The sequence below is a fragment of the Dermacentor albipictus genome, chromosome 7 (assembly GCF_038994185.2).
Source record: "Dermacentor albipictus isolate Rhodes 1998 colony chromosome 7, USDA_Dalb.pri_finalv2, whole genome shotgun sequence".
In the NCBI taxonomy this organism is placed as follows: domain Eukaryota; kingdom Metazoa; phylum Arthropoda; class Arachnida; order Ixodida; family Ixodidae; genus Dermacentor; species Dermacentor albipictus.
In genome coordinates, this window is record NC_091827.1 from 31,237,472 (window position 1) to 31,262,965 (window position 25,494).

A 25,494-nucleotide genomic window follows, 5' to 3' on the forward strand; every position below is an offset into this window, starting at 1 on the left:
ATCACCCTGCACACCTTCGCTTGCAGTCTTCCTGCGAGTGCCCAATATGAGGCGAACCACTGACCTTTGGTTGACATCGCGTCCTGACTGTACTCCTGATTGTACCCCCGCGTGAGCATAGAGTTACTGTATGTGCTACCGCAGGTAGCACACTACGGTAGCATATACAGTAACTCTACGTGAGCACGAACAGGAGTGACATCTGTCGGTTGACGGGAGTACGAGTGAAAGTCATACTCAGTGGACGTTAATGTGAACGTGGGCGACTGTCAGCGAGTGTGAGTGGACGTACAGTGTGTGTGTGAGCTATAGTCTGAGTGGACGTTGTATTACAGTGGGGGCGTGAGTGGGTGCGCGAGTAGAAATAGCTATGAATAGTGAGTGTTGCAAAGTTTGAACGCGTGTGAATACGGGAACGTGAGAGTGCCAACCACGGTGTACTACGACTAAGTAAGGGACGCTCGGAAAGGGCAGCCCTCCACTTCTCGCGCCGCCCTCTCCCCTTGTGGGGGTGACGGGAGAGGAGGATGGCAGTCGCCTTCCTCTTCGATTCGTCATATATATGTCGTCTGCACTGCGCGAGCGCAGTGCAGACGACATATATATGACGAATTGGCTTATAGCCTCATATAGTGCCACCTCTGTTACTGCTACAGCTGGGCTGGTTGCCGGCGCTGTTCTTTACGGAATCACGCAACAAAACAACAAACCGTGCACCTAAATATTAGCACTGCAACAAATATAGGCCTTTAAGCGCATCATTCCTTTAATAAAGCAAATAGCTTTCGAGAAGCTTTCGCCTATTCGCTTAGGCTGAGATGATTTCTGCACATTCGCTTTTTCTGTAGCGAAGTGAGTGCTTGCGAAAGGCTTTAGAACACCGGGGCCGGCATGTGGTATTTCACTGCAGATTAAAGAAGAAGGAGAAGTTACAATAGCCAACCGCAAAGAAATGGCAAAGCTGCAGCTACCGCCTGAGCGATTCGCAAAGGCAAACTTCACTGCAACAAATGCGTATTGAATTCGAAACCGTGGGAGCTGGCCCCGCGCTTTTCGAAAGAGGCCCTATTTTCTCTTCGCTACCGGCTTCGACTTTTCCCCGAAGGCCGCACCATTCGTGTTACACAATATTCAGAGATGCCTACACCTCCAAGAAACTTAAGCCTAAAGAAAGCTTTTCTTTCTCTCTTCCTTTTGTATGAACAACTTATTTTCCGTTCCGCTTTGCACCCCCACTTTCTCTGCGCGTTGCACTCCTTCAGGTTTTCGTCTGGTTCCCGAGTTCTCCGTCTGCTGCGGAGATTTTTGATGTCCGTCTGCTTCGCTTTGTGCGTTCTCTATACTCTGGTTCTGCAAGCAGCACGTGTGTGAATTCTGTGTTGTCAGCGCCTGGCCCGCCTCCCCTGTTTCCCCCCTCTTCCTCCCCCACCCCCTTCTGTTTCGTCTCTCTTTTGTGCTTCACGACGTTTCTGACTACTTCAACATACAGGTCGTCGTCGAAAACCAAGAAGAAAGGAAGCATATTTGTTGCCGCGACCAGCACGCGCAAAGACGCCACGCGTATACGACTCAGTTCGAAAAAGAAAACAAAAAACGCAACACCGATCAGTTTTGTCGGTGTGCTCATTTGCATCGCTGGCCTAAAGGCTTTTGTCTAGGCTAGCGGGTGCACCGAATTCGCGCGAGATACGTGCGATGCCATTTATCGCGTCGGACAGCCTGCAGGCGTTCAACATCGCCTTTCCTCTAAGCGCAGTTTACCGCGTACGGCATTTGCTGTTACATCTCCTTCTTTGCTATCGATTTAAATTTCCAATCTCCTCTTCACATTCTCCGAAGTGAAAAGGCGGGCTTGCATCCTGTGCCAACGCGCATTGATTTCCGAAAGATTGTGATTTTGCAAACGTGTTAAGCGCTCCAATGACAATCGAATTGTAACCGCACGTGCCAGCCTTCATATTTGTTCAAGGTATGCACCGTATTTTGCATTTTGTTGCCGTTTCTTTGGCAAATGCGATCTAGGACACCTGAAGCCTCGACAATATCAAGTTATGAATATGTAGTGGATTCTTCTATTTTTAAATCGCTGAAGCTAGAAGGTTTGAGATGGGCTTGTAAAACATACGTGTGTGTCGTTGTACTTGTGTCATTGTAAGTACAGATCAGTTAAACTAGAATTGGGGCTGATATATGCGCTTAATCATAGCAAACATGTGGGTGTTTTCACCTTGAAGGCTTCGGCGAGGAAGCCTTATACACTACTGCCGTGAGCGCCCTTCAAGAGAACTTTTGCCCCAGCCGCACAGCTCGTCGGTGGTCACATACGCTATACTTACTACGTTCGAAACTTGCCTCTTCTTCTACAGCGTCACACGTTTAGAGGCGCTCCAGAGTGTTTCCATTAAAGGGCGCTTCACCAGGCCAGCGATTGGCTCCATCCCTCAGCCTGCGCAAAAGAGGCACTCGAAAGAGAGAGTAATATATTTAAAACGATTGTTTGATTGCGACAGAAACTGCCCCGTGTGGCACCGGAATTACACAAGAGGTTTCACTAGGGCGCGTATATTATTAGTACCTCGTTAGCGCCAGTGATAAACAGCGGTTGAATGAGGAATGTTTCCGTCATTTCAGAGCGCAGCTCGGTCCGGCTCGGCGTCGTCCCTCGGTGTAACCGAGTGAAAGAGCAGAAAGGAAGGATGAAAGAGGGAAAGGGGGCGCAGCGGGGGATGAAATGCGCCGAGAGCGAGGGAGGAAAGCGGAGGAGGAGAGTATGGCGATAGGGTGAGGAGGAGAGCAGTTCCGCTACGAGACTACGAGATGGCGGCATAGTATTTGTAATCAGATTGTATGCGCGACGCGAATTGTGTAGTACTTTCTGGACTAGTCACGTGGTCACAGGGATTATACTGGAACCTTCGGCGCGTGATACACAAAAACCGACGCGCTTGACCCACAGATCAGATTTTCGGCGATCGCCGACTCTGCTCAGCGCTATTGTTGTGCTTGCGCGCTACTTGTATTGCTGGGCACAAGTTCGCCCAATAAGGAGTTAAATTTGTAGCTCACAGTTTCGACACTGTCATTAATCACCGTCACTACCACGTGACAATATAATCATAACACAAAATTTGGAGGATAAAGCTTCGCCTTTAAGAGTGGAACGTGATGGCGTTCAAAGATCCCTGACTGCTTCTCACGCTTCCCGCCAACTGCAGCTTACGTAACTATGCAAGAAGGCCAGCTTCTTGGTAGAAAGGCGGCCTCTTGCATGGGCCGATCCCGGAGGTAGTGCCCAGCCGGGCCAATAAAATTGCTTCATTTTCAGGTTTATGTTGTAGCTGCGCACTTTTAATATTTCAGTCTGAGAAGTTTTAACATAAAAGACATGTGCTGTTAGTGTCATGTTTCTGGGCCGTCGTTCTCAAAATTCCGAGGAATAACTTTGTCGAGGACGTAAGACAAGGTATGAGCAACTTTGGTGACAGAATCGTGTGGCAACATAACCCGCATTATACCGCATGTCATATAGCAAGACGTGGCATATACAGGTACCTATAGTCGGATACAACTTAAGAAAAAAGGGGAGGCCCCGCCCAGACGACCGAAGCGCGACAGCCGATTGCCTCCGCGACTAAAATAGTCCCGCTAAAGAAATCGTGCTTCTGAAACGCGCAATGCTCGGTATAAACAAAGACTTTAGTATTTTGATGACTGGTTTAGTAGAGCTCTCATGTGCTACAGCACATGCCGGATCACGACAAAAAAATAACCCCGTGCCTTCCACAATGCTTCCTGTCGTCTGCTCTTTCGCTTCATTGCAAGTGACAAAAGTAGAAAGAACAGCTCTGCATGGATTTTGCGTTTGTTTACATGTACACGGCACATTTACTACTCTTTTTCCTAGCTTAAAGTGAATCAGTTGCTATTGGACAAGTACTTATATAAAACAATGCATTTATCGCAACCATTACAAACCTGGGGCGTGAATACTCGAGGCAGGAAAGGTACGAAAATGCTTCATTTATCGTAATAAATAAACACTAATGGTGTTAAATAGCATAAAATTTATATTTTTTTGTTTTTGTGTTTCACAAATTTTTTACCTTGTTTTTTTTTTCTCTTTTTTTTTGCGAGCCTGAAATCTCGCCAGTTCGCGCAAGGCATTCCGTGCGAACTTTCCGACATGGAGCCCAACGAGGTGACATCGGAATGCGATTCTTTGTTGCCAAACGAGCCTTGTGTAGCCTCGATGTCCACACCACCAAAGAACCTCGACAAGAACAAGAGTGGCCACATTCTGAACAGCGATTCACGCAATATGATCCTCCATTGCTACACGTATTGGCGTAACAGGGAGCCTGAAGACAGCGTGGAGGCCACGACCAAGTTTGTCGCCGAGATGCTCGGTGTCAGCGAAAGCACCGTGTACAAGGTGAGGAGGGAGGACAAAGCATCGCATATTTCGGGTGGCAAACTGTCGACGCCCTCGCGAAAGCGCCCACGAAATGCGGAGCAAAGAAGACGCAGCACGAAGTACGACAGCTTCACGTTGTGCGCGCTGAGGTCATGTGTGCACGATTTCTTTCGCCGCAACGAGATACCGACAGTCGAGAAGATAAAGAACGAGTTCGCGAAGCGTATGAATCTCTCATCACTGAAGTGGTGTACTGTGCGTCGTCTGCTTGTCGAGATCGGATTCAAGCACGAGAAGAGGAGCCGCAATTCGCTGCTTATCGACCGCGATGACATAGCTGAATGGCGGAATCGCTACCTTCGTGACGTGGAACGCTACCGGGCGGAAGGCCGAAAGATCTTTTTCCTGGACGAGACATGGGTGACGGCGGGACACACTCGGTCGATCGTGTGGACAGACACCGTGGTGCAGAAGCGCGGACGCCTATATGCGCGAGCAAATGGTCTGTCGACGGGTTTGAAACAACCTTCTGGGAAAGGCCAGCGCCTGATTGTGACGCACATCGGCAGCGAGGATGGCTTCGTCGACGGGTGCTTAAATATATTCCGAGGCCAAAAAACGGGCGACTACCACGAAGAAATGGACGGCAATCGCTTCGAGGGATGGTTCAACAACGTTCTGCAGAAGTTGCCTGCTGGTAGCGTCATTGTTTTGGACAATGCACCTTATCATTCCCGGCGAGAAGAGAAATTACCGACGACAGCTTGGAAGAAGGAAAAAATACAGGAGTGGCTCAAAAGCAAAAACATCACCTACAGCGAAAGGATGGTTAAAAAGCAGCTGCTTGAGTTGGTAGCATCTGTAAAGCCACGCTTTCTGAGCTACATCATAGACAATGCAGCTGCAAAGGCCGGTTGCATTGTACTCAGGCTCCCACCATACCACTGCGAATTTAATCCCATTGAGCTTGTGTGGGCAAAGGTGAAAAATGGCATCGCTGCGGACAACAGAGATTTCAAGCTGTCTACGGTCGAAGACGTCTTGAGGGAAAAAATAAAGCGTGTAACGGCGGAAGACTGGAAGAAGAACATTCACCACGTGATGGATCTGGAGGCAAAGTTCAGGCTTGATACATCTGGGAGTGACCATATTCAACCCATCATCATCCAGCTGGGTGAAGATGACAGTGAAGAAAGCGACTCCGACTGCGAGCTGTCCGGCATTGAGCCACTCAGTGAAGAATAACAGCTTCTTATTAATGAAAGAACAGCCCTTATTAGGGCTACCCAAATTTCGCCGGTGGGTTCGCAGCAGCCAAGCGTTCTCCCGTAACCTCTCAAATAAATAAGCAGTTCATTTGGTGACACATTCCTTTTAACAGAAGCTCAATTCTGAAAAAGCAATGTGCTGCACAGATCGTGCTGAAATGCTGGAAAATCTGAATGCAAATACAATTATTAACCCTGAATAAATATGTGGGGCCCAAAATGCTCGTTCGGGCAGCCATTATCCAGCTTCACAGGAAAAAGCAGTAGTCATCGTGAAATTGACAGCCACTCTTAGCAGCCTGCACTCGAAAGCACATTCATGTGTTTGCATTGTTTATTTTAGTTATCTGGCCCAGGCAAGTAATGCGAAGACAACAATTATCAAGCATCATTAGCTTAGTGCGGCCCCAAATACTCATTCAGGTAGACATTCATAGTAGTACACTCTAAGAAAAGTTTACACCCTTCGGAGTGCCCCTTCTGCCACACAATGATAATTGTTATCTGCCTTGATGCGTTTCCTTTCTTGAAAATGCCGCGCCCGCTACTTTCCTGTCAGGAATGCTATCATGCTGATAACGCGCATGCCGTTCGTTACTGGAAAGTACCGGGCTCGCAGCGTTAAAGAAAGGAAACGCATTAAAGCAGATGACGATTATTGTTGTGTGGCAGAAGGGGCACTCCAAAGGGTGTAAGCTTTTCTTAGAGTGTAGTCGAGGGCACACTTGAAACGCACCATTAGCAGTCTGCACGTCAAAGCGCAGTCATGCTGTCACCACTGTTGGTGAAGCGGCAGCAATCAACGCGAAAATGACAGCCACTGTTGGCAGCTTGCATGAAAAAGCACGTTCATGTGGTGGCATTGTTTAACCTGGTTATCTGACCCAGGCAAGTAATGCGAATAAGACAACAATTACCAAGCATCATTAGCTTAGTGAGGCCCAACATGCTCATTCGGGTAACTATTAATAGCAGTAGTCGAGGGCACACTTGGAAGGCACCATTAGCAGTCTGCACGTCAAAGCGCAGTCATGTCGTCGCCACTGTTGGTGAAGTGGCAGCAATCGATACGAAAATGACAGCCACTGTTGGTAGCTTGCATGAAAAAGCACGTTCATGTGGTGGCATTGTTTAACCTGGTTATCTGACCCAGGCAAGTAATGCGAATAAGACAACAATTACCAAGCATCATTAGCTTAGTGAGGCCCAACATACTCATTCGGGTAACTATTAATAGCAGTAGTCGAGGGCACACTTGGAAGGCACCATTAGCAGTCTGCACGTCAAAGCGCAGTCATGTCGTCGCCACTGTTGGTGAAGTGGCAGCAATCGATACGAAAATGACAGCCACTGTTGGTAGCTTGCATGAAAAAGCACGTTCATGTGGTGGCATTGTTTAACCTGGTTATCTGACCCAGGCAAGTAATGCGAATAAGACAACAATTACCAAGCATCATTAGCTTAGTGAGGCCCAACATACTCATTCGGGTAACTATTAATAGCAGTAGTCGAGGGCACACTTGAATGGCACTGTTTGCAGTCTGCACATCAAATCACAGTCATGCCACAGCCATTGTTGTATTTGTTTATCTGACCGGGCAAGTAACACCAATGTAAGCACAATTATTCACCCTGAATAGCTCTGCTAGCATTGTTAGTACTGAAATATGCTGAGTGAAGTTGAATGTGTTTTATTGAGGCAATTATTTAATTCACAAGCCATCGGCATACTGATGGACAGCCAGGTTCAGACAATGACATTTGTGAAGTAATGAATGGTGATAGTTGCAAAAGCTCTCAGTGCACTGCTTCGCTGGGCTCCATTCACAGAAAAATGCCTTTGCAACGACGAAAGCGTCACACAGGAAATGATTCCCCACTGCACAATGTTATTCGTGTTGAAAACTTTTACCATCATATGTGATGGGCAGCGAAACCGTCTGTTTACTAAGACTGAATGCATGAAAATGCAACAGCATAGAACGATGTTGCTTTGCAATATGCAGCCTTTCATGTGCACTTCTGGCGAGCTGCCACATGTACTGATGCATAAACATGAACAAAGGTAAGAGGCAAAGTTGCTGTGCAACCCACATGACGCTTTTACGAAAATGTATCTCTAAAGCTTTCTGTTTTCATAGGCGATCAAAATTTGTTTTGAGCAAGTTGGTTAATTACATTGAAGCAACAACACAAGAAGGAAGGACAGAAAACACAGCAAGTAGGCTGATTGAGAAGACGAGGTAGACCAGTGAGAAAGGTTTTAATGAGATGGAAGAGGCCAGCCCTGCAGTGTACAGGAGTTAGTGCTTTGAATGAGATTCGTTAATGAAAATGTGTAAAGACGTTGCTGAAAGAAAACTAGCAAAAACAAATGCTAATATAAAATAAAAGGACAGAAATAAGAGTATGCGCAAACATGCATGGAATCAGGCACACAAACGCGAAAACTAAGAAAAACTCAAATATAAAGAAATGTGCGAAATAAAAAAAAATCACAAACGCAAGAAAACATACACACATTTACAAACAGACCTGGGTAGAGGTATTATAGGAGCGGGTTCACAAGCTGCTGTGCCTACCTTCTCGTATGTTTTTTTTTTTTTCAACCGTTCTCTTAACACTGTCTTGGGAATTTTTAATTGCAACATAACACAATAATTGAAAAACAGCGCGAAGCTATGTTGTGGGAAACCATGTCGAGCGCTGGCAACACAACTTATGCATGACTGTGCCACACCACGCATTCTGCAGCTTGCGCGCACGGTGAGCACTGGTGGAAAGCAATCAATCGACGGTGCCACACAACGCACGAGCACGGCCATTAGATGCTCGGCCATCTCACTACTGAAAACGATCGTTCACGCTAAGTTGACGGCGACAAATATTTGCGTTGGAGGCTTCTTTTGCAAATATTTTCTGTTGAGACGCTCGTAGGTTTGTTTCATGCGCGCACGCTTTTCTCATTTCTCCTGAGCATGGTTTTGCTCCATCACTTCACCCCGTCCGACGAGAAACGCAGCGGCACAGTACAGGAACACACCCACCGCTGACAGTAGGCACCAGACTTTGGCAAACTTTTCTCGTCGTAACTTCTCTCGGGAGCGGAAAAAAAAAACAGACATGGAACAAACAAGCAGGATATGTGTTTGCAGCGGTCGCCGTGGGATCCTGTTTTCAGGCAAGGCGTAGTGCAGCGTCAGCGATGCTCGCTTCAATGTTTCTTCGCCGGATCATGGCTTGGAATAAACGCACGCGGCACAAATGAGGCGTCGTAAACTCGCAGTAATATTTCCGGCATGATAGACAATCACAAACAGTTTGGGAATTCACTGTGACGAGGCGTCGACGCGCACAGCTGACGCGACTTCGCCCAGTTCGAAGCCCGGGCGGCCATCTTCTCCGACGGCGGGGTCACCGGCCGTCTGGCGCATGACGTCAGTCCAGAGTGCGCGCCCATTGGTGGCTGTTCGTGTACATCCGCGTCGGAGGAGTAAACGCCCCCTTTTTTCTAAAGTTGTATCCGACTATAATATATATATATATATATATATATATATATATATATATATATATATATATATATATATATAGACGGGAATTTTCGCTCACGGACAACTCCGACGACACCGCATTTTCTGCGACACGGGGCCCTTAACGCTATCACGTTAAAATTGTGTCAGCCACTTCTTTCTGAACAATGGCGCACGTGACCGCTGCAAGCGCTCCGTCTGCCGCCACTGCTAAACGAACTGCCCGAGCAGAGGCTTAGTGCCGCCGCAGACGACCCTGTCGTTGGTAATCAAATTCTTTGCCACAATCTATGTCGCGAGTTTAAAACACCTAAACAGCTGCGTTTATCGTATCGTAATCGTCGGTGAATTTTTTCAGCACTCTCTTATTTAAAAAAATACCGTAGTATATATGTACTGTTTATTCATGAAGAACAAGAACTAAAAAAGGAAATAAAGTTATAAGAATAAAAAAAGACTTGATGCATTGCTAACACATTGTTCAAGGCTTAGAAAATGCACTCACGAGAATATTTTGCAACTCTCAAATGTACCTGCTCTTACATTATTATTTACACCCATTGGCGGCGAGAATTAGGAGTGGCGCCCTCTCGCGAGTGACGTCACGGCCAGGACGCCGCTCGCTGCGGCTCGCTCGGCTGCCGCGTGCGCTCGTTGTCTTGTCCCTTCGTGTATGCCTGTGGTACGGGAGGGTGCGGGCGGCTTGAGCCGTGCTTATTAGGCAGGTGTGTGTCGACTTCTTTTTGCTGCCATGCCTGAACCCCAGTTTCTTCTTCAAAAGCGCGCGAGTCGAGAAAATCTACGGCTTGGCTATGGCAAGCTATGTAGCGTTGAAGGGGTCTACTAGGTCTACAATGCACCGTGTCTGTCCATAAATTTTGCGTAAGAAGAGTGTCTGCAAATTCAACACGCGAAGTTGTGTATGGTGCTTCGCTAAACACTTAACATTCCCTTAGTATTTAACTATGAGAGACATTGCATTTTACGTGGAAAGTTATCTTAGTAATTGGCGTCAACAAGTTATCCGTGTTAGAAAGGCACTGTCCAATCATGATTCTTATTACTATGGTGAGTTCTAGTCAAGTATGGCCATTTATTAATGCGTAAAAGAAAGAATTTGGCGCGCATTTCTTACGAAAACGTTTGCTGCTACTTTCATACCTCTCTCAAACAGGCCCCTAAAAGTGAATTGCCCATGGCTGCTAACTCGACGGCGCGTCATGTAGAGTATTTACGTAGTTAATTCACAAAAACCACGAAAAGTTTCGTGGTTAAGATCGAGAGCCAATCAACTGCAAGCGGTGAAATGTTTCATGATGGCCGTCAGTGCCTCAGCGCTTGATTTTTGACCCTCCACAGGGGAATTACTATATCTTCAATGTGTCCCACATAGAACGATTGACACTTCGGCTTCTTCCTGTCTGCATCCCTGCACAGGCTGCCTGCCGTGCAGCCTGTGCAGCCTGTTACGCGTTCGCGTAACACATTCAAGCAACGTGCAGCACAGAAAAGGGCTTTTCTTCAAATTACCGCAATTACCCAACAACCTACGGCCAGACATGTTGTAAACGCAGCTAAACCCGGCCATGAAAACACGGCGACCCAGCAACACTGTGGCACCGCGAGGCCAATGGCGAGGCTCGCGCCGCGCGGTTAGCGTCTCTTGCCCCGCGAGGCCCCAGCCGTTGGCTCACCCGCAGGTCAGTCCAGCAGCTAATGATCTGTTTGTGCTGCATGGAGGAAGGTGGCAGCAATTTCGTCGTCACAAGGTGCGGCCACACCTACCATGCGGAGTGCCTGCGGGTGTGGCTGGACGTGTCCGGCACATGTCCAATCTGCCGAACGGCCACCGCATTAGATGCTACCATCAAGCTACTCGGGGAGACCGAGTGTTCGGCTAAGCCGGACTGCGTGGTGGAGCTCAGAAGAATCAACAGAGAGCTCAGGCGGAGGCTCCACAATGCTGAAGAAGAAAAAGACCAAGAGACCCGCAGGGCGAACAAGCACGTCCGGGCATCGTCGGAACACACCGAGAGGTACCTGAACCTGAAAGCGAAGCTGAGTGAGCTGGAAATAGAGCTGGAGGCCACCAAGAAACGAGCGGCGAGTAGCCTTGAACTTCGAAAGGAGGCGATCGGCTTGTTCAAGAGCTTGAGGTCAGTGCATGTGTTGCTTGTTGAGCGTTCTTGTTGTCGTTGAGTCATAATCGCAACGTCCGCCGTGCTGTTCACACGGATGTGATGCGTACTGTGCGTCACGCGCGTTTGGTATTGATTGCATGATTTTTCAGGGCGCGCAACCCTGAGAAGCAAGGGTATGGTGCCGACGCCCGCGACGAAGCCGGTCCCGTCGGCCCAGGCGACGCTGCCGAGTTGGCGGCGGTTGACGGCGTTGCTGCCGACGCAACCGATGAAGGCGGCCCCATGGACGCAGCCGACGCTGGCGATGAAGCGCAGGAGCAGGAAGATACGCTCTGACTGTGGGCAAGGGGCAGGCGACGCTGGCGAGGAAGCGGAGACGTACTGTGACTGTGGGGCGAAATAAATTTTTTCGCACAGCTTGTTTTTTGTGCCTGCCTGCCTGCTATCTGTGCCGATCGCGACGTTTGGCTGGCGTATTGGCTGGCGAAGCTTAAGCGTCCTCCGATTTTTTTTTTTTCATTTTGATAATCGTTTCCTGTCGCAGTCAAATAGGCGTGCAAATGCTCGGCGGATGTTATGATGCATCCCCTAAACTCACTTCATGTAATAAATGAATTATATGTGCACTCCTAGCGCAGCTCAACGCCCATTAGACATTGTAAAGGGGATTTATTCGGGTCGTAGAGAAGCAGCGACCAACGCGGCAACAGCAGGCAGGGCGCAGCCAGCGAGCGAACACACTCTAAGCCGAAAACGGGGAAAAGGGGACTAACGGCAGCCGTTGGACCTTTGGATCAACGGTTAATCCACCGTGCGTGCCGTGTGCAGAGGCAAAGTGTCGTGCGCAAATTTGTGGCACTAAATGTTCGTCCTTGCAAGGTAACGGTCGACGGTGGGGATCAACGGCACAATTTAGTCCTCTGACTTTAGTCCCTTTAGAGAGGGGAGCTCCGTGTCCCTCTCCTCCCTGCCTGGACGGGGTGGCAGCGGGTCATAAAACACTGTCACTCTGCTGTCATCCCGCCCACACGAAGGTCAACAGGCTTTCGCCATTGGCTAACATTTTGGCGGGAATCGGGCCCTGCTTGCGTGCACTCCGGGTAAGCGCGCGCAAGTCGGGTCCCGGGGAGACCACATCGGGGCGTCTGAAGGTGCGTACGTGTTTTTCTCTGCCGGCGGCGGCCCCCTTTGTCCGCCGCCGGCCGATGGCTACTTCGGCTCGTCGGGGTCCCGGCGGGCGCGCGCGCACTCTTCCGTCGTCTCGATATCCTGAGGCAGCGTCTGCTGATCATGCCCCCGTCTGTTCGTCTGTCATTTCTTTCTCGGCTTTTGTTCTCGATTGCCGCAAGGCGTTCATGCGCCGTCTGGGCCGGCAACCGGATACAAGAGGCTGAGACGAGGCATACGGTCGGTTTCTGAGGGAGCTCGCGCGTCCCTTTTCGCCTCTAGGCATTCCAGAACGAAGGCGACGGCCCGTGTTCTGCTCGCGCTACGTGACCCTTTGAAGAAAAAGCCAACCTATTCGAACGCACTAGGCCGGAGTCACAAACAAGAAAAAAAACTGCAACATGTGCTGTGAACGAAGAGTACCGAGCGCCGTTGAGTCCCCTGCCCGGACCCATATGGGTGACAACACCCGATAGAAAACAAAATAAATAAATAAAATGACACGTGCAAACGATTTGCCTGCTTCGCATGGAGGGTTTGTCGAGAACAACGAGAGGGAGAGTGCGGCACCGTCGTAGACATCGCAAATCGGCAGTGCGTGTCGTCCGCTAGGAAAGTGTCGTCTGTTAGGAAAACAAGTTGTGGGGCTCGCGCGACGGCCGCGCGCCGCATTTGGTACGAAATTGCTGTTCTGTCAACAGGCTTTGACGCTGAAATGTCGCACTCACGTACGGTCTGCTCCCAAGAGAATGCACCGCAACGCAACACGGCAGCCCGTTTTAAAGAAGACGAAAGGAGCCTGCCGACGACACTCCTGAACGGCTACAAGCATATTGTGGAATGCAAGAAAACTTACGTCGCGTCGTTGACCAAGAAGAATCAGACATGGAAAGAAATAGCAAAACATTTGAATGCCAACCACGGGATTACGCGGCGCGATCACCTGCAACTGAAAAAATGCTGGACCAACCTGAAGCAAAAGCGGAAAGAGGAAGCTGCGGAAGAACAGGGAAAGCGCCACAAAACTGGTAAGCGGACATGTTCTGCATGACTGACTTATTTGGGCTATACTTTTTGTTATGTGTAGTCACAGGAGATAAGAAAATACGCTCGCAATCAATCTTTCCGCGACTGCGGGAAGCGCACCAGTACCAGCGCGGGTGCTTCGCGATGAGCAGAGTCACCTTTCCTACTGCGCGGCACACTGTTGACTGAGGAATGCGGACCGGACCTCCGGTGACTGTTTGAAACGTGCCAGCGCCGTAAAACATCACAGCCATCAGCAACTGCAGCATAGGAGGCACACAGTCGGTCCTCTATTGTCCCAGCTTACCCGGATAGGCAACGTAGCGAGAAGTCGCACGGCGTTCTTCGTGAATCTGTAGCGACCGAGGAATTGTTCGTCGTCGTACAGCTCCATCGAATTCCCTCGGTCACGTAGGGTGGGTCGCGGAATTTTCGGCAAGGGCTGCGCCTCTGAAAATGCTGTATCCATGGCGTAGCAAGCAAACTCGAAAGCAGCTAACCTCCGCGCGACGTCCGTTCGGGAGGCTGCCATGTTGGAATAACACACGAAGTCAGTTTCAAGCTAGCCCGGGAGCAGACTTCAAACTTGAGCGGACTTCGACGCAGCCAAGTCGTTCCCAAGTCGTCCGCAAGATCAAGCACGATTTACGACGCGCGGCGAAGCTGTCTTGAGACTGCCAGAAGTCAAGTTCGAGCCAAGTTAGATCTCTGCATTCGGGGGTTGTAGAGTGCTTCTAACTTATATTTGACTGTGACTGCTCCTGACTTAATTTCATTTTCATGATTTTACTCTGGCTATGACACGTTCCATCTGCTGTATACTTTGGAGTTGTTTTATTTTGTTTGAACTGCTGCATATTTCCAGTCAATTTTTTTATCTTCTGTATCTATATGTCATTACTGTATACCAAGGACTTGGCATTTGTATGCTAGTATTCCTTTATTTGTTTTGTTAATTGTGGCTCAAGATGATGGTGGCAATATGTAATCAAAAATAAACATGGGTTACTTGAGTTCGATCATTGTTTTTGCTTGAAAAGCTATGGCAACCTGGAATCATTGGAAAAGTGATTTCGGACTAACTGGGAAGGACTAAAAGTTGCTCCTGCAGTTACTCCCTGTGGACTAACCTTAACAGACTAACTGTTGGTCCTCTAGGAACTAACGGGAAGGACTAAAAGTTGCTCCTGCAGTTACTCCCTGTGGACTAACCTTAACAGACTAACCGTTGATTCTCTAAGGACTAACTGGGAGGGTCTAAAAGTTGCCCTCACTTTTAGTCTGCAGTAGTTGCTCCCCCAGTTAGGCCGCTGCATTTGCTCCCGCAGTTAGTCCAAAATTGGTTCAAAATCTGTGGCAGGTCATTTAGTCCCCCAAGAGACTAACAGCCATACCCGTTTTAGTCCTTTTTGGCTTAGAGTGCAGGGTACGAGCCACGCGATGGCAATGGGGCTTTTCAGCCTGCCGATCTTCTTCGTCACAGTCACCCCCGGAATTGAAGAGTAGCCATCCTGGCGACCTAGAAAGAGGTGGGCGGATCGTAGTACTGCTTCAGCCGGTCAATGTGTACAGTCTCTCGCTCTCGTCGACGGAGATCGGGAGATGGCGATACGGGTTCGACCACGTAGTTCACTGGTGATGTTTGTGCAACCACGCGGTAGGGCCCGTGGTACTTCGGGAGGAGCTTGGACGAAAGGCCAGGAGCAGCAACAGGCGGGACCCAAAGCCACACGAGTGAGTCGACGGGGAAGGGGTGAGGGGGAGGATTGAGGTCATGGCGCTCTTTTTGGCGGCACTGTTGAGCAGACGTCAAGGAACGACGGGCCAGTTGTCGGCATTTCTCGGCGTGCTGAGCAATCGCAGTAACAGGTGAGCATTCAGCAGGGTCCGGCCGGTACGGGAGAACAGTATCAATGGTGCTGGAGGGATGGCGGCCGTAAAGCAGGAAGAATGGCGAGAATCCAGTAGTGGCTCGAGAGGCAGTGTTATATGGGTAAGTGACGAACGGAAGTACAAGATCCCAGTTGGAGTGGTCAGAAGCAACATACATTGCTAGCATGTCACCAAGAGTTCTGTTGAATCGTTCTGTTAAGCCATTGGTCTGTGGATGATAAGCAATAGTAGTGCGGTGAATAATTTGGCATTGAGATAGGAGTGCCTGCAGGACGTCTGAGAGGAATACGCGGCCCCGATCGCTCAACAGTTCGCGAGGGGCGCCATGGCGGAGAACGAAGTTGTTTAGTATGAACGAGGCGATGTCTTTTGCTGATGCAGCAGGCAAGGCGGCGGTTTCGGCATACCGTGTCAGATGATCTACGGCCACAACAATCCATCGGTTGCCAGCGCCAGTAGATGGAAGAGGCACGTATATATCAATGCCGACGCGGTCGAATGGTTGAGCTGGGCAGGGAAGTGGTTGGAGAGGAGCGGTGGAGAGATGCGGGACACATTTGCGTCGCTGGCAGGCAATGCAGGAGCGCACGTATTTGTGGACGAAAGTGTACATCCATCGCCAATAATATCGTAGGCGAAGCCGTGTGTAAGTTTTTGACACTCCGTCGTGACCACACTGCGGGTCAGAATGAAAAGCGGAGCATAAATCTTGTCGTAGGTGGCGAGGCACTACTAAGAGCCATTTGCGGCCGTCATTTTGGTAGTTGCGGCGGTACAAAAGTCCGTCGCGGATTGCGAAATGCTGCGCCTGTCGGCGTAACGCTCGAGGTGCCGAAGTTGCAAGGAGGATTCGACAAAAAGTCGAATATCATGACGATCCATGGGTCTTTTCGTTGCTCCGATGCCATGTCCAGGATGTCAAGTGGTGAGATGTCATGTCTATAAGTAGAATGTCTATAAGTAGCCACTCGGTGCGATTCGGTGCCACATGCTAGACATGTTGGGTGGCTCCCAGAAGAAGAGAACGACGAAGGTGCCAGGACAGCGACATATAAAGAGATCTGTAGCGTCGACCGAAGTCTCTTGTGGCTTTGTCTGTTGTATGTTGTGGCTGTCTTGTATGGTATGTCTTGTGGCTTTGTCTTTGTATGTTGTGATGGATAGACCCGCTGACCAAGGTTCAGCTCCCTCACCTTGTACAATGCGTCGGCTACGTTTGGCCGGGGTGTGCTGATGATCGCCAACTTCTACTGAGGTCACAGACGGAATATGGTGGGTGTCCTGACGATCCTCGGTGGTCTAGCCGGCTGCAATCCATAGAGCACTGGCGAGTTCTGGGCGTGTCCTCTTATCGAGACAAAGTCCTCCGTGTGGCCGCAGAATTATCTTTTCATCGCACAAGGCAAGTCGAGGCAGGTTCTGATTCCGTATGCGCTTCCGTATTCAACACGCGAAGTTGTGTATGATGCTTCGCTAAACACTTAACATTCCTTTAGTATTTAGCTGTGAGAGACATTGCATTTTACACGGAAGAAAAATCTTAGTAATTGGCGTCAACATGTTATCCGTGTTAGAAAGACACTGTCCAGCGAAGCTGTCATCATGATTCTTATTACTCTGGTGAGTTCTTCTAGTTAAGTATGGCCATTTATTAATGCGTAAAAGAAAGAATTTGGCTCGCATCTTATGAAAACGTTTGCTGCTACTTTCATACCTCTCTGAAACAGGCCCCTAAAAGCGAGTTGCTCATGGCTGCTAACTCGACGGCGCGTCATGTAGAGTATTTACGTGGTTAATTCACAAATACCATAGTAGCAATCACCTGAGAGAAAAGTTTCGTGGTTAAGATCGAGAGCCAATCAGTTGCAAGCGGTGAAATGTTTCATGATGACCCTCAGTGCCTCAGCGCAGCTTAGAAGGAAAATTCAAGCAGCTGAAAACACCACAATCCTTGCATATTTGACTTGATTTTTGACCCTCCACCGGGGAATTATTATATCTTCAATGTGCCCCATACTACGAACGATTGACACTTCGACTTCTTCCTGTCTGCATCCATACGGTCCAAGAGGCGTATTTCACAAAATAAATTTGGGCCGTGCAGCCTGTGCCAGTTCGCGTAACAGATTCAAGCAACGTGTTGCACAGCAAAGGGCTTTTCTTCAAATTACCGCAATTACCCAACAACCTACGGCCAGACATGTTTTAAACGCAGCTAAACCCGGCTATGAAAACACGGCGACCCAGCAACACTGTGGCACCGCGAGGCTCGCGCCGCGCGGCTAGCGTCTCTTGCCCCGCGAGGCCCCAGCCGTTGGCCCACCCGCCGGTCAGTCCAGCAGCTAATGATCTGTTTGTGCTACATGGAGGAAGGTGGCAGCAATTTCGTCGTCACAAGGTGCGGCCACACCTACCATGCGGAGTGCCTGCGGGTGTGGCTGGACGTGTCCGGCACATGTCCAATCTGCCGAACCGCCACCGAATTAGATGCTACCATCAAGCTACACGGGGAGACCGAGTGTTCCGCCAAGCCGGACTGCGTGGTGGAGCTTAGGAGAGCGAACAGAGAACTCAGGCGCAGGCTCCACAATGCTGAGGAGGAAGAAGACCAGGAGACCCGCAGGGCGAACAAGCACGGCCGGGCCTCATCGGAACACACCGAGAGGTACCTCAACCTGAAGGCGAAGCTCAGTGAGCTGGAAATAGAGCTGGAGGCCACCAAGAAACGAGCAGCGAGTAGCCTTCAACTTCGAAAGGAGGCGATCGGCTTGTTCAAGAGCTTGAGGTCAGTGCGTGTGTTGCTTGTTGAGCGTTCTTGTTGTTGTCGAGTCACAATCGCAATGTCCGCCATGCCGTTCCCGCTTGCGTGATTGGAAGAGCACACGGATGTGATGCGTACTGCGCGTCACACGCGTTTGGTGTTGATTGCATGATTTTTCAGGGCGCGCAACCCTGAGAAGCAAGGGCACGGCGCCAACGCGCCATACGAAGCCGGTCCCGTCGGCCCAGGCGACGCTGCCGAGGGCGGTGTTCACGGCGTTGCCGCCGACGCAGCCGATGAAGGCGGCCCCGTCGGCCCAGCCGACGCTGGCGATGAAGCGCAGGAGCAGGAAGATACGCTCTGACTGTGGCCAAGGGGCAGAAGACGCTGACGAGGAAGCGGTGTGGAGACATACTGTGGCTGTGAGGACAAATAAATTTTTTCGCAGAGGTTGTTTTTTGCGCCTCTTAGCGAGACGTCCGGCTGTAAAGCCTGAACGGTTCATTTCGCAAGATGGATGGATGGATGGGTGGATGGAAGCACCAGCGCGGAGAAACGGGAAGCGACCCCATCCCGAGTCGAGTTCTGAGAATCCTCCGCCGGATGGCAGGGAATCATCCCCCATAAAGTTTAAATTGCTCACTTACTGAGGTAGCAGCGGAATCGAATTCTTCCCTATTGCAGAAAACCAAGTAATCATCAACTTAACGATGGATGTGCAATACAGGGCTCTGAAATATGGACACCCACCTGTGCTATACCGTATCTTGCCCGTAGGTCGCCGAGACACTGCTTAGAGAAAGACGACGACAACGAGTGCTTGGAAGCCCTGTGCCTGTGTCGCCGAAGCTCTGTGATCCTCTCGCTTTCGACGCCTCTTGACATACGCTTGTCGAACTCTCGTATGTAGCACAAACAGCGGAGCAGCAGAAACGCGTAGTTTTCACAACGGCGAATCGTGTCGCGACTGTTCGTCTCGTGGTGAAGAAGTCACGTCACAAAAAATTTTAAGCGTTTAAGCTGCAATTGCTTCGAAAAGTTAATAATTTCAGATAGAGATGTTTTTCTGTGCCTGCTGATTTGATGCGTCGCAAATAAAGTTTCCACAATAAAGGCGCTGGCGTTTCGATTACCGCCGCCGGCGGTGCGCTCTCGTCGTTTCGATGGTGGCGCCACCACAGGCATCCACAGGCTTCCACAAGGCCGGTCGGTGTGCGTGCGCTACGCGCGCGCACCCCCCCCCCCCCCCCCCCCCCGAGAACGGCAGGGGCTTCCAGGAGACGCGCAGGGGCGGGATAAACTGCCGTCTCGTCGACAAGTCGGCGAAACTGCGCCAAGCGCAAGTCGCCGGTTTAATCACTTCGGCAAGGTTTAGGCAATCCGCAACCCCTCGAGAACGGCAGGGGCTACCATAGCCAGGAGAAGCGCAGCGGCGGGGGACACTCCCGTCTCGTCGACAAGCCTGCGCCAAGCTCAAGTCGCCGGTTGCCGGATGTCCGTGTCTGAAACTGAAGAAGCTCATTGCGCCATCTGTATGGCAGACTCCGGGGCCTTTGTCGTGACCGTCTGTGGTCATAGCTACCATGAACAGTGCCTGACAGCGTGGCTGCAGGAGACCGACTCATGTCCCGTGTGTAGAAGAGAAGTGAGCACCGACGAGATCGTCCGCCTACATGGGGGCTCTCTTCGATGCAGTGCTCGACCGCATTGCGTCGTCGCCCTTGAGAAAGACAACGCAAAGCTGCGACGAAGGCTGCGGAAGGTTGAGGATGAGAAGGACTACGAGTCTTACCGGGCCCTGAAATATGCCCGCCTCTCTGCCGAACAGACTAACGAGAGGATCCGGCTGTTTTCGCAACTAGCAGACACACGCGCACAGCTGGTGTGTGCGCAGGCTGAAGCGAGGGAATCCAAACGGGTTCGACGGGAAGCCATCTCAGCCCTCCGCCGCCTGGTTCCTCGGTATGTGTGCTGGTGTGCGCGTTCACTGTCTTCTTTGACTATACTTTTTCGCGACACCTCCTCAGATTACAGTATAACCTCCGCCGCGCTGTTCCTGCCTGCGTGCTTGACAACAGTTGACTCAAGCGCGCCGGCGGGAGCATCACGGATCATCGGAGCACGAGAGAGGCGTTGTTATATGTGATGCGTTCTGTCTTCACACTCGCGTTTCATAATGATTGCATGCTCGACACTATTGTTGACTTTTCAGGGCCACCCAACATGCAACCGTGGCCAGGCTAGGGCACGACAGCCCAAGCGATGCACAAGAGGCCGAGGCGCACGACAGCGCCAGCGAATGAACGAATAGGCTCTTCAACCTGGCAATAAAATTTTGGCCACATCTGCAGTGGCTATCCCAGCCCATCTTGGTAGCCCTAATAAGGGCTGTTCTTTCATTAATAAGCTGTTATGCTTCATCGAGTGCCTCAATGCCGGACAGCTCGTAGTCGTAGTCGCTTTCTTCACTGTCATCTTCACCCAGTTGGATGATGATGGGTTGGGCCGGAACCAAAACTCGCCCGCAACGCTTATGTACTGTTCACTTCAGAATATATGCATATTGCATGAAAGGAACTTATACGCCAGCACCACTGCAATACATTGCACGTACATATCACAGTACGCTTGCGCTTCTTAAAAGTAAGAACCCTAGCGCTCGAACATTCTGTACGTGTTCGCGGTCACCAATGCGCATCGCAGCCGGCAAAACAGCTCACATGAAGCAAGACATAAACAGCACATTACGACTGACTGCGATGAGACGAAAACGAAGCTCATCGCTACACATCGTGTCATCACTTCTGAAACACAAACCAGCACTGCACAAACGTGCAATCTTCGTATCGATGAAGCGCGCACACACAACACCTACGAACACTATACGCTGAGGTGGGCGATCGCAAATCTTTTCATTTTGGCGCGCACCGAACTAGTGTCGTGCTTAGGATTCAATTGTATTCGATGGCCTTCACGTTTGTAATGCACATGCAAAAAACGACCTAAAACACACGAAATCGGCGGCTTCATTCCTTCCGATCCTCGCGTAAACACAACTCACATCCGTCTGTTTCCTTTGGCGATCGCACGTAGTGAAGACTGTCAGGAAGAGTACGGCTACTTGTTGCGTTAGAAAAATAGCTTTGCAGGTGCTGAATAGCTCTTGCAATCATCACAATAAACCACATAAAAAAAAAAACTGCCGCTGCAGCCTAGGGGTTTAGGCCTCGCGCCCCGTTTCGCTTCGAACCAGCGCCATGTCTATGAGAGAAAGGAAGCTGTACCTTCCGCAGTGGTTCGAAAATAAGCAGCGGCAGCGCATGGAACTTGCTTAGGTGGACCGTGGCCTCCGCGATCAGCTCCGTTCGTTGCAACGGCGCGCCGTCGGAGCTGATCGCGGAGGCCACGGGTGGACGCCAGATGACGTAGCTCAATCCGGAAGCGGAAGTGCACTTTTTTTTTTAGAGCAAAATTTAATGTGGCCGTTTTTCGCCGGTCGCGTACGACATAGAGCTTCCCTTCAAGAATGGAAACTCTATGGCTTACGTACGCGCCGTGCTTGTCCGCGCCGTGCTTGTCCTGTACGCGCCGTGCTTATCCTGCCAGCTATGCGGCATGCCTCAATGCCTTCGCTGCCGCGTAGCTGGCGCGTTCTAATTGCCAAGAGCCTCTACTGACGCCCATACAAACAAGCCACAAGTGAGTGAACAGAACGTGCGACTTTATTGGCAGAAGACAAGCAGTGTGTACATTCTCGTGCAATAGCAGAAATAAAATTTGCATGTCGAGATGCGCTGGAATCATTGACGCGAGCTCGTAAACGGCTCACCGTCGTCGTCGCACGTGGTGGTCAGGTTAACGAGCGACAAGCAGCAGAGAAAAACAGATTGGACGGAGTGTGCCACCTGTTTGCAGCGACAGTCGCCGTTAAAAATGCCCAAATTGCATTGCGAGGCAATCGGGTGACGCAGGCATCTGCTGCCGCAGCCTACACAGCGACATAGACTACCGCGGATTTTAGACGTTCACTCCTTTCCAACCTGCACGTTTCTTTTCTTTCGGGGGCCGCTAATGTGTGGCTCACACTTGATGTCTCACATTGTCTCAATATGGACAAGTCGCTTTCGTGGGCATCGCCTTCATCAGCTACTTTTGCAGGCCTTTCCAACCATGTGGCTATCAACTTCATACGCATCGGATTATGTAAGCACGTATGCTTGTCTCCGTTCATGCCTAATCGCGGCCGAGAAAGGCCAGAGGCACAATTTGCCCATTGCTGCAGCAGGAAACGGCGAACGGGGAGCACGAATCACGGTGCATGAAAATTGGGAGTCTATATCGCTGCGCAGGCTGCAGGAGCGAATGCTTACTTCGAGAGACTGCTTCCCAGTGCAACCGACCAGGCCGCAATATTCGAAAAACGTAACACTGCGACCGTAACCAAGTGACATAACAGCAAAATTAAACAGCAATCAGTCACCGCATGAGGTTCAGACAATACATTATACATTGGCTACGAACCATCTTACAGGCATAACGCTTGCCTTTTTCGCATGTGGTGGTCTGGTAACGAGCAACAACCAGCGGTACAAACAGATTGGACAGAGCCTCGCACCTGTTTGAACCAACAGTTGCCGTTGAAGATGAGCAACTTCCATTGCGAAGCAATCAGGTGACGCAGGCATCTGCTGCCGCAATCAACACAACGACATGGACTACCCGGCATTTTAGCGTTAACTCCTTTCCAACCTGCACATTTATTAACGCGATAGCGTTAAGGAGCTCGTGTCGCAGAAAAGCCGGTGTCGTTGGTGTCGGCGTCGGCGTCAGCGGCGATGGCCGTGAGCGATAAATCCAAGCAGGCGTTTCATGAATAAAAAACAACTTGCAAGATGGACTGGGTGGGAATCAAACCAGGGTCTCCGGAGTGTGAGACGGAGACGTTACCACTGAGCCACGAGTTTCTTTTTTTTTTCAGGGGTGTAGCATGTTTATTTATCACTGAAGAAGTCTGGAGTCATCCTGTCAGCCTCCAGCGATGCAGCACTATCTTAACCTCCTGGCTTCCCTCTCAGACTCGAGCAGGGTCAGGATGTCGCCTTCACGGACTGGTCCCTTGACGTTGCCGATGATGGACCGGTTAGACTCGTCCACGAACTCGACACGGACTTGGGTACACTGTCCCTGGGATCCGGTACGGCCCAAGACCTTGGTCACACGTGCCAATTTGACTTTATCCATGTCGGCGGCTAGCAAGCGAAAAGCACTGAGCCACGAGTTCGATGCTTCAAAGCGGTACAAAAGCGCCTCTAGTGAACGCGGTGTTGCCTTAGAAACGAGCTGTTTCTAAGGCTCAGGCGTGCGTCGCTTGCTCAGGCGCACATTTCGTTGCCGCGCCGAACGCTGCGTTGCTCGACGCTCACCGCGTCCGATGCGGGGCGCGTAGTCGCTGTGCCGTAGCCCATTCTCTTACACCCCTTGGCGGGTCGACGGGAACGTTGTCGCGTTCCACTCTTGAAGGCGAAGCTTAAGCGTCCTCCAATTTTTTTCTTTCGAGGGCCGCTAATGTGTGGCTCACACTTTGTGTCCCACTTTGTCTCAATGTGGACAAGTCGCTTTTGTGGGCATCGCCTTCGGCAGCCATTCTTGCGGGCCTTTCCACCCATATGGCTATCAACTTCATACACTCCGAACCATGTAAGCACATATGCTAATGCACAAAAACCGACGCGCTTGACCCGCAGATCAGATTTTCGGCGATCGCCGACTCTGCTCACCGCCATTGTTGTGCTTGCGCGCTACTTGTATTGCTGGGAACAAGTTCGCCCAATAAGGAGTTACATTTGTAGCTCACAGTTTCGACATTGTCATTCATCACCGTCACTACCACGTGACAATACAATCATAACACAAAATTTGGAGGACCCTTAAGCTTTGCCTTTAAGAGTGGAACGTGATGGCGTTCAAAGATCCCTGACTGCTTCTCACGCTTTCCGCCAACTGCAGCTTATGTAACTATGCAAGAAAGCCAGCTTCTTGGTAGAAAGGCGGCCTCTTGCATGGGCCGATCCCGGAGGTAGTGCACAGCCGGGCCAAAAAGAATTGCTTCATTTTCAGGTTTATGTTGTAGCTGCGCACTTTTAATATTTCAGTCTGAGAAGTTTTAACATAAAAGACATGTGCTGTTAGTGTCTTGTTGCTGGGCCGTCGTTCTGAAAATTCCGAGGAATAACTTTGTCGAGGACGTAAGACAAGGTATGAGCAACTTTGGTGACAGAATGGTGTGGCAACATAACCCGCATTATACCGCATGTCATATAGCAAGACGTGGCATATACAGGTACCTAATATATATATATATATATATATATATATATATATATATATATATATATATAAACGAGAAGAAAGGGGGTTAACCGAGGGACCCGATATTTATTAGTCATATAATGAGAAGCCAACAAACACTGACACCAAGTACAACATAGGGGAAATTGCATGTGCTTAATAAATGAAATAAAGTAATGATAAATTAATGGAAATTAAAGTGGATGAAAAAACAACTTGCCGCAGGTGGGAACCGAACCCACAACCTTCGCATGTCGCGTGCGATGCTCTACCAATTGAGCTACCGCGGCGGCGTTTCCCCATCCACTTTCTTGGGTATTTATGTGTACTAGTAGAACCCTGGGTGTGTTAGCCAGCGCCCCCACTCACAGACCTTGGCGGCGGACGTGGAACGTCTTTTTTGCCGCAGGCGTCACGAGAACGTGATCTTTTCGGGTGAAGGCAACTGGGACAAGACACCTGCGGCAAGTTGTTTTTTCATCCACTTTAATTTCCATTAATTTATCATTACTTTATTTCATTTATTAAGCACATGCAATTTCCCCTATGTTGTACTTGGTGTCAGTGTTTGTTGGCTTCTCATTATATGACTAATAAATATCGGGTCCCTCGGTTAACCCCCTTTCTTCTCGTTTATTACTTTACGAGGGTCTCGAATCCGGCAACATTGATGCCTTCAGGTAGCATATGTGGGTTTATTGACCAGTTGCCTTCACCCGAAAAGATCACGTTCTCGTGACGCCTGCGGCAAAAAAGACGTTCCACGTCCGCCGCCAAGGTCTGTGAGTGGGGGCGCTGGCTAACACACCCAGGGTTCTACTAGTACACATAAATACCCAAGAAAGTGGATGGGGAAACGCCGCCGCGGTAGCTCAATTGGTAGAGCATCGCACGCGACATGCGAAGGTTGTGGGTTCGGTTCCCACCTGCGGCAAGTTGTTTT

The 25,494-nt window shown here is 50.1% G+C and overlaps 2 protein-coding genes across 3 annotated transcripts; both read left to right on the forward strand.

The window, feature by feature from the left end:
* The first annotated feature begins 10,841 nt into the window (after positions 1–10,841).
* LOC135896391 (uncharacterized) lies at positions 10,842–11,777 on the forward strand. The gene is made up of 2 exons (XM_065424772.1): positions 10,842–11,371; positions 11,506–11,777. Exons 1-2 carry the CDS (start codon positions 10,932–10,934, stop codon positions 11,690–11,692), a joined length of 627 nt encoding a protein of 208 aa, XP_065280844.1. The 5' UTR covers positions 10,842–10,931; the 3' UTR covers positions 11,693–11,777.
* A 5,793-nt stretch (positions 11,778–17,570) lies between these two features.
* Positions 17,571–20,632, forward strand: LOC135896382 (uncharacterized). Of its 2 annotated transcripts, none has more exons than XM_065424764.2 (2): positions 17,571–18,227; positions 20,416–20,632. In XM_065424764.2, the coding sequence occupies exons 1-2, from the start codon at positions 17,788–17,790 to the stop codon at positions 20,504–20,506; spliced, it is 531 nt and encodes a 176-aa protein (XP_065280836.1). In that variant the 5' UTR covers positions 17,571–17,787; the 3' UTR covers positions 20,507–20,632. The 2 variants fall into 2 exon arrangements, with proteins under 2 accessions (XP_065280836.1, XP_065280835.1); XM_065424763.2 differs by lacking the exon at positions 20,416–20,632 and adding an exon at positions 18,384–18,655 and having other exon boundaries at positions 17,584–18,227.
* The last annotated feature ends 4,862 nt before the right edge of the window (positions 20,633–25,494 follow it).

Bases quoted from the DNA above. Each gene is read 5' to 3' on its own strand.
- LOC135896391 (XM_065424772.1), top strand. From the start codon at position 10,932: ATGATCTGTTTGTGCTGCATGGAGGAAGGTGGCAGCAATTTCGTCGTC. The intron at 11,372-11,505 runs GTCAGTGCATGT...ATGATTTTTCAG, and splicing joins GGCTTGTTCAAGAGCTTGAG to GGCGCGCAACCCTGAGAAGC.
- LOC135896382 (XM_065424763.2), top strand. From the start codon at position 17,788: ATGATCTGTTTGTGCTACATGGAGGAAGGTGGCAGCAATTTCGTCGTC. The intron at 18,228-18,383 runs GTCAGTGCGTGT...ATGATTTTTCAG, and splicing joins GGCTTGTTCAAGAGCTTGAG to GGCGCGCAACCCTGAGAAGC.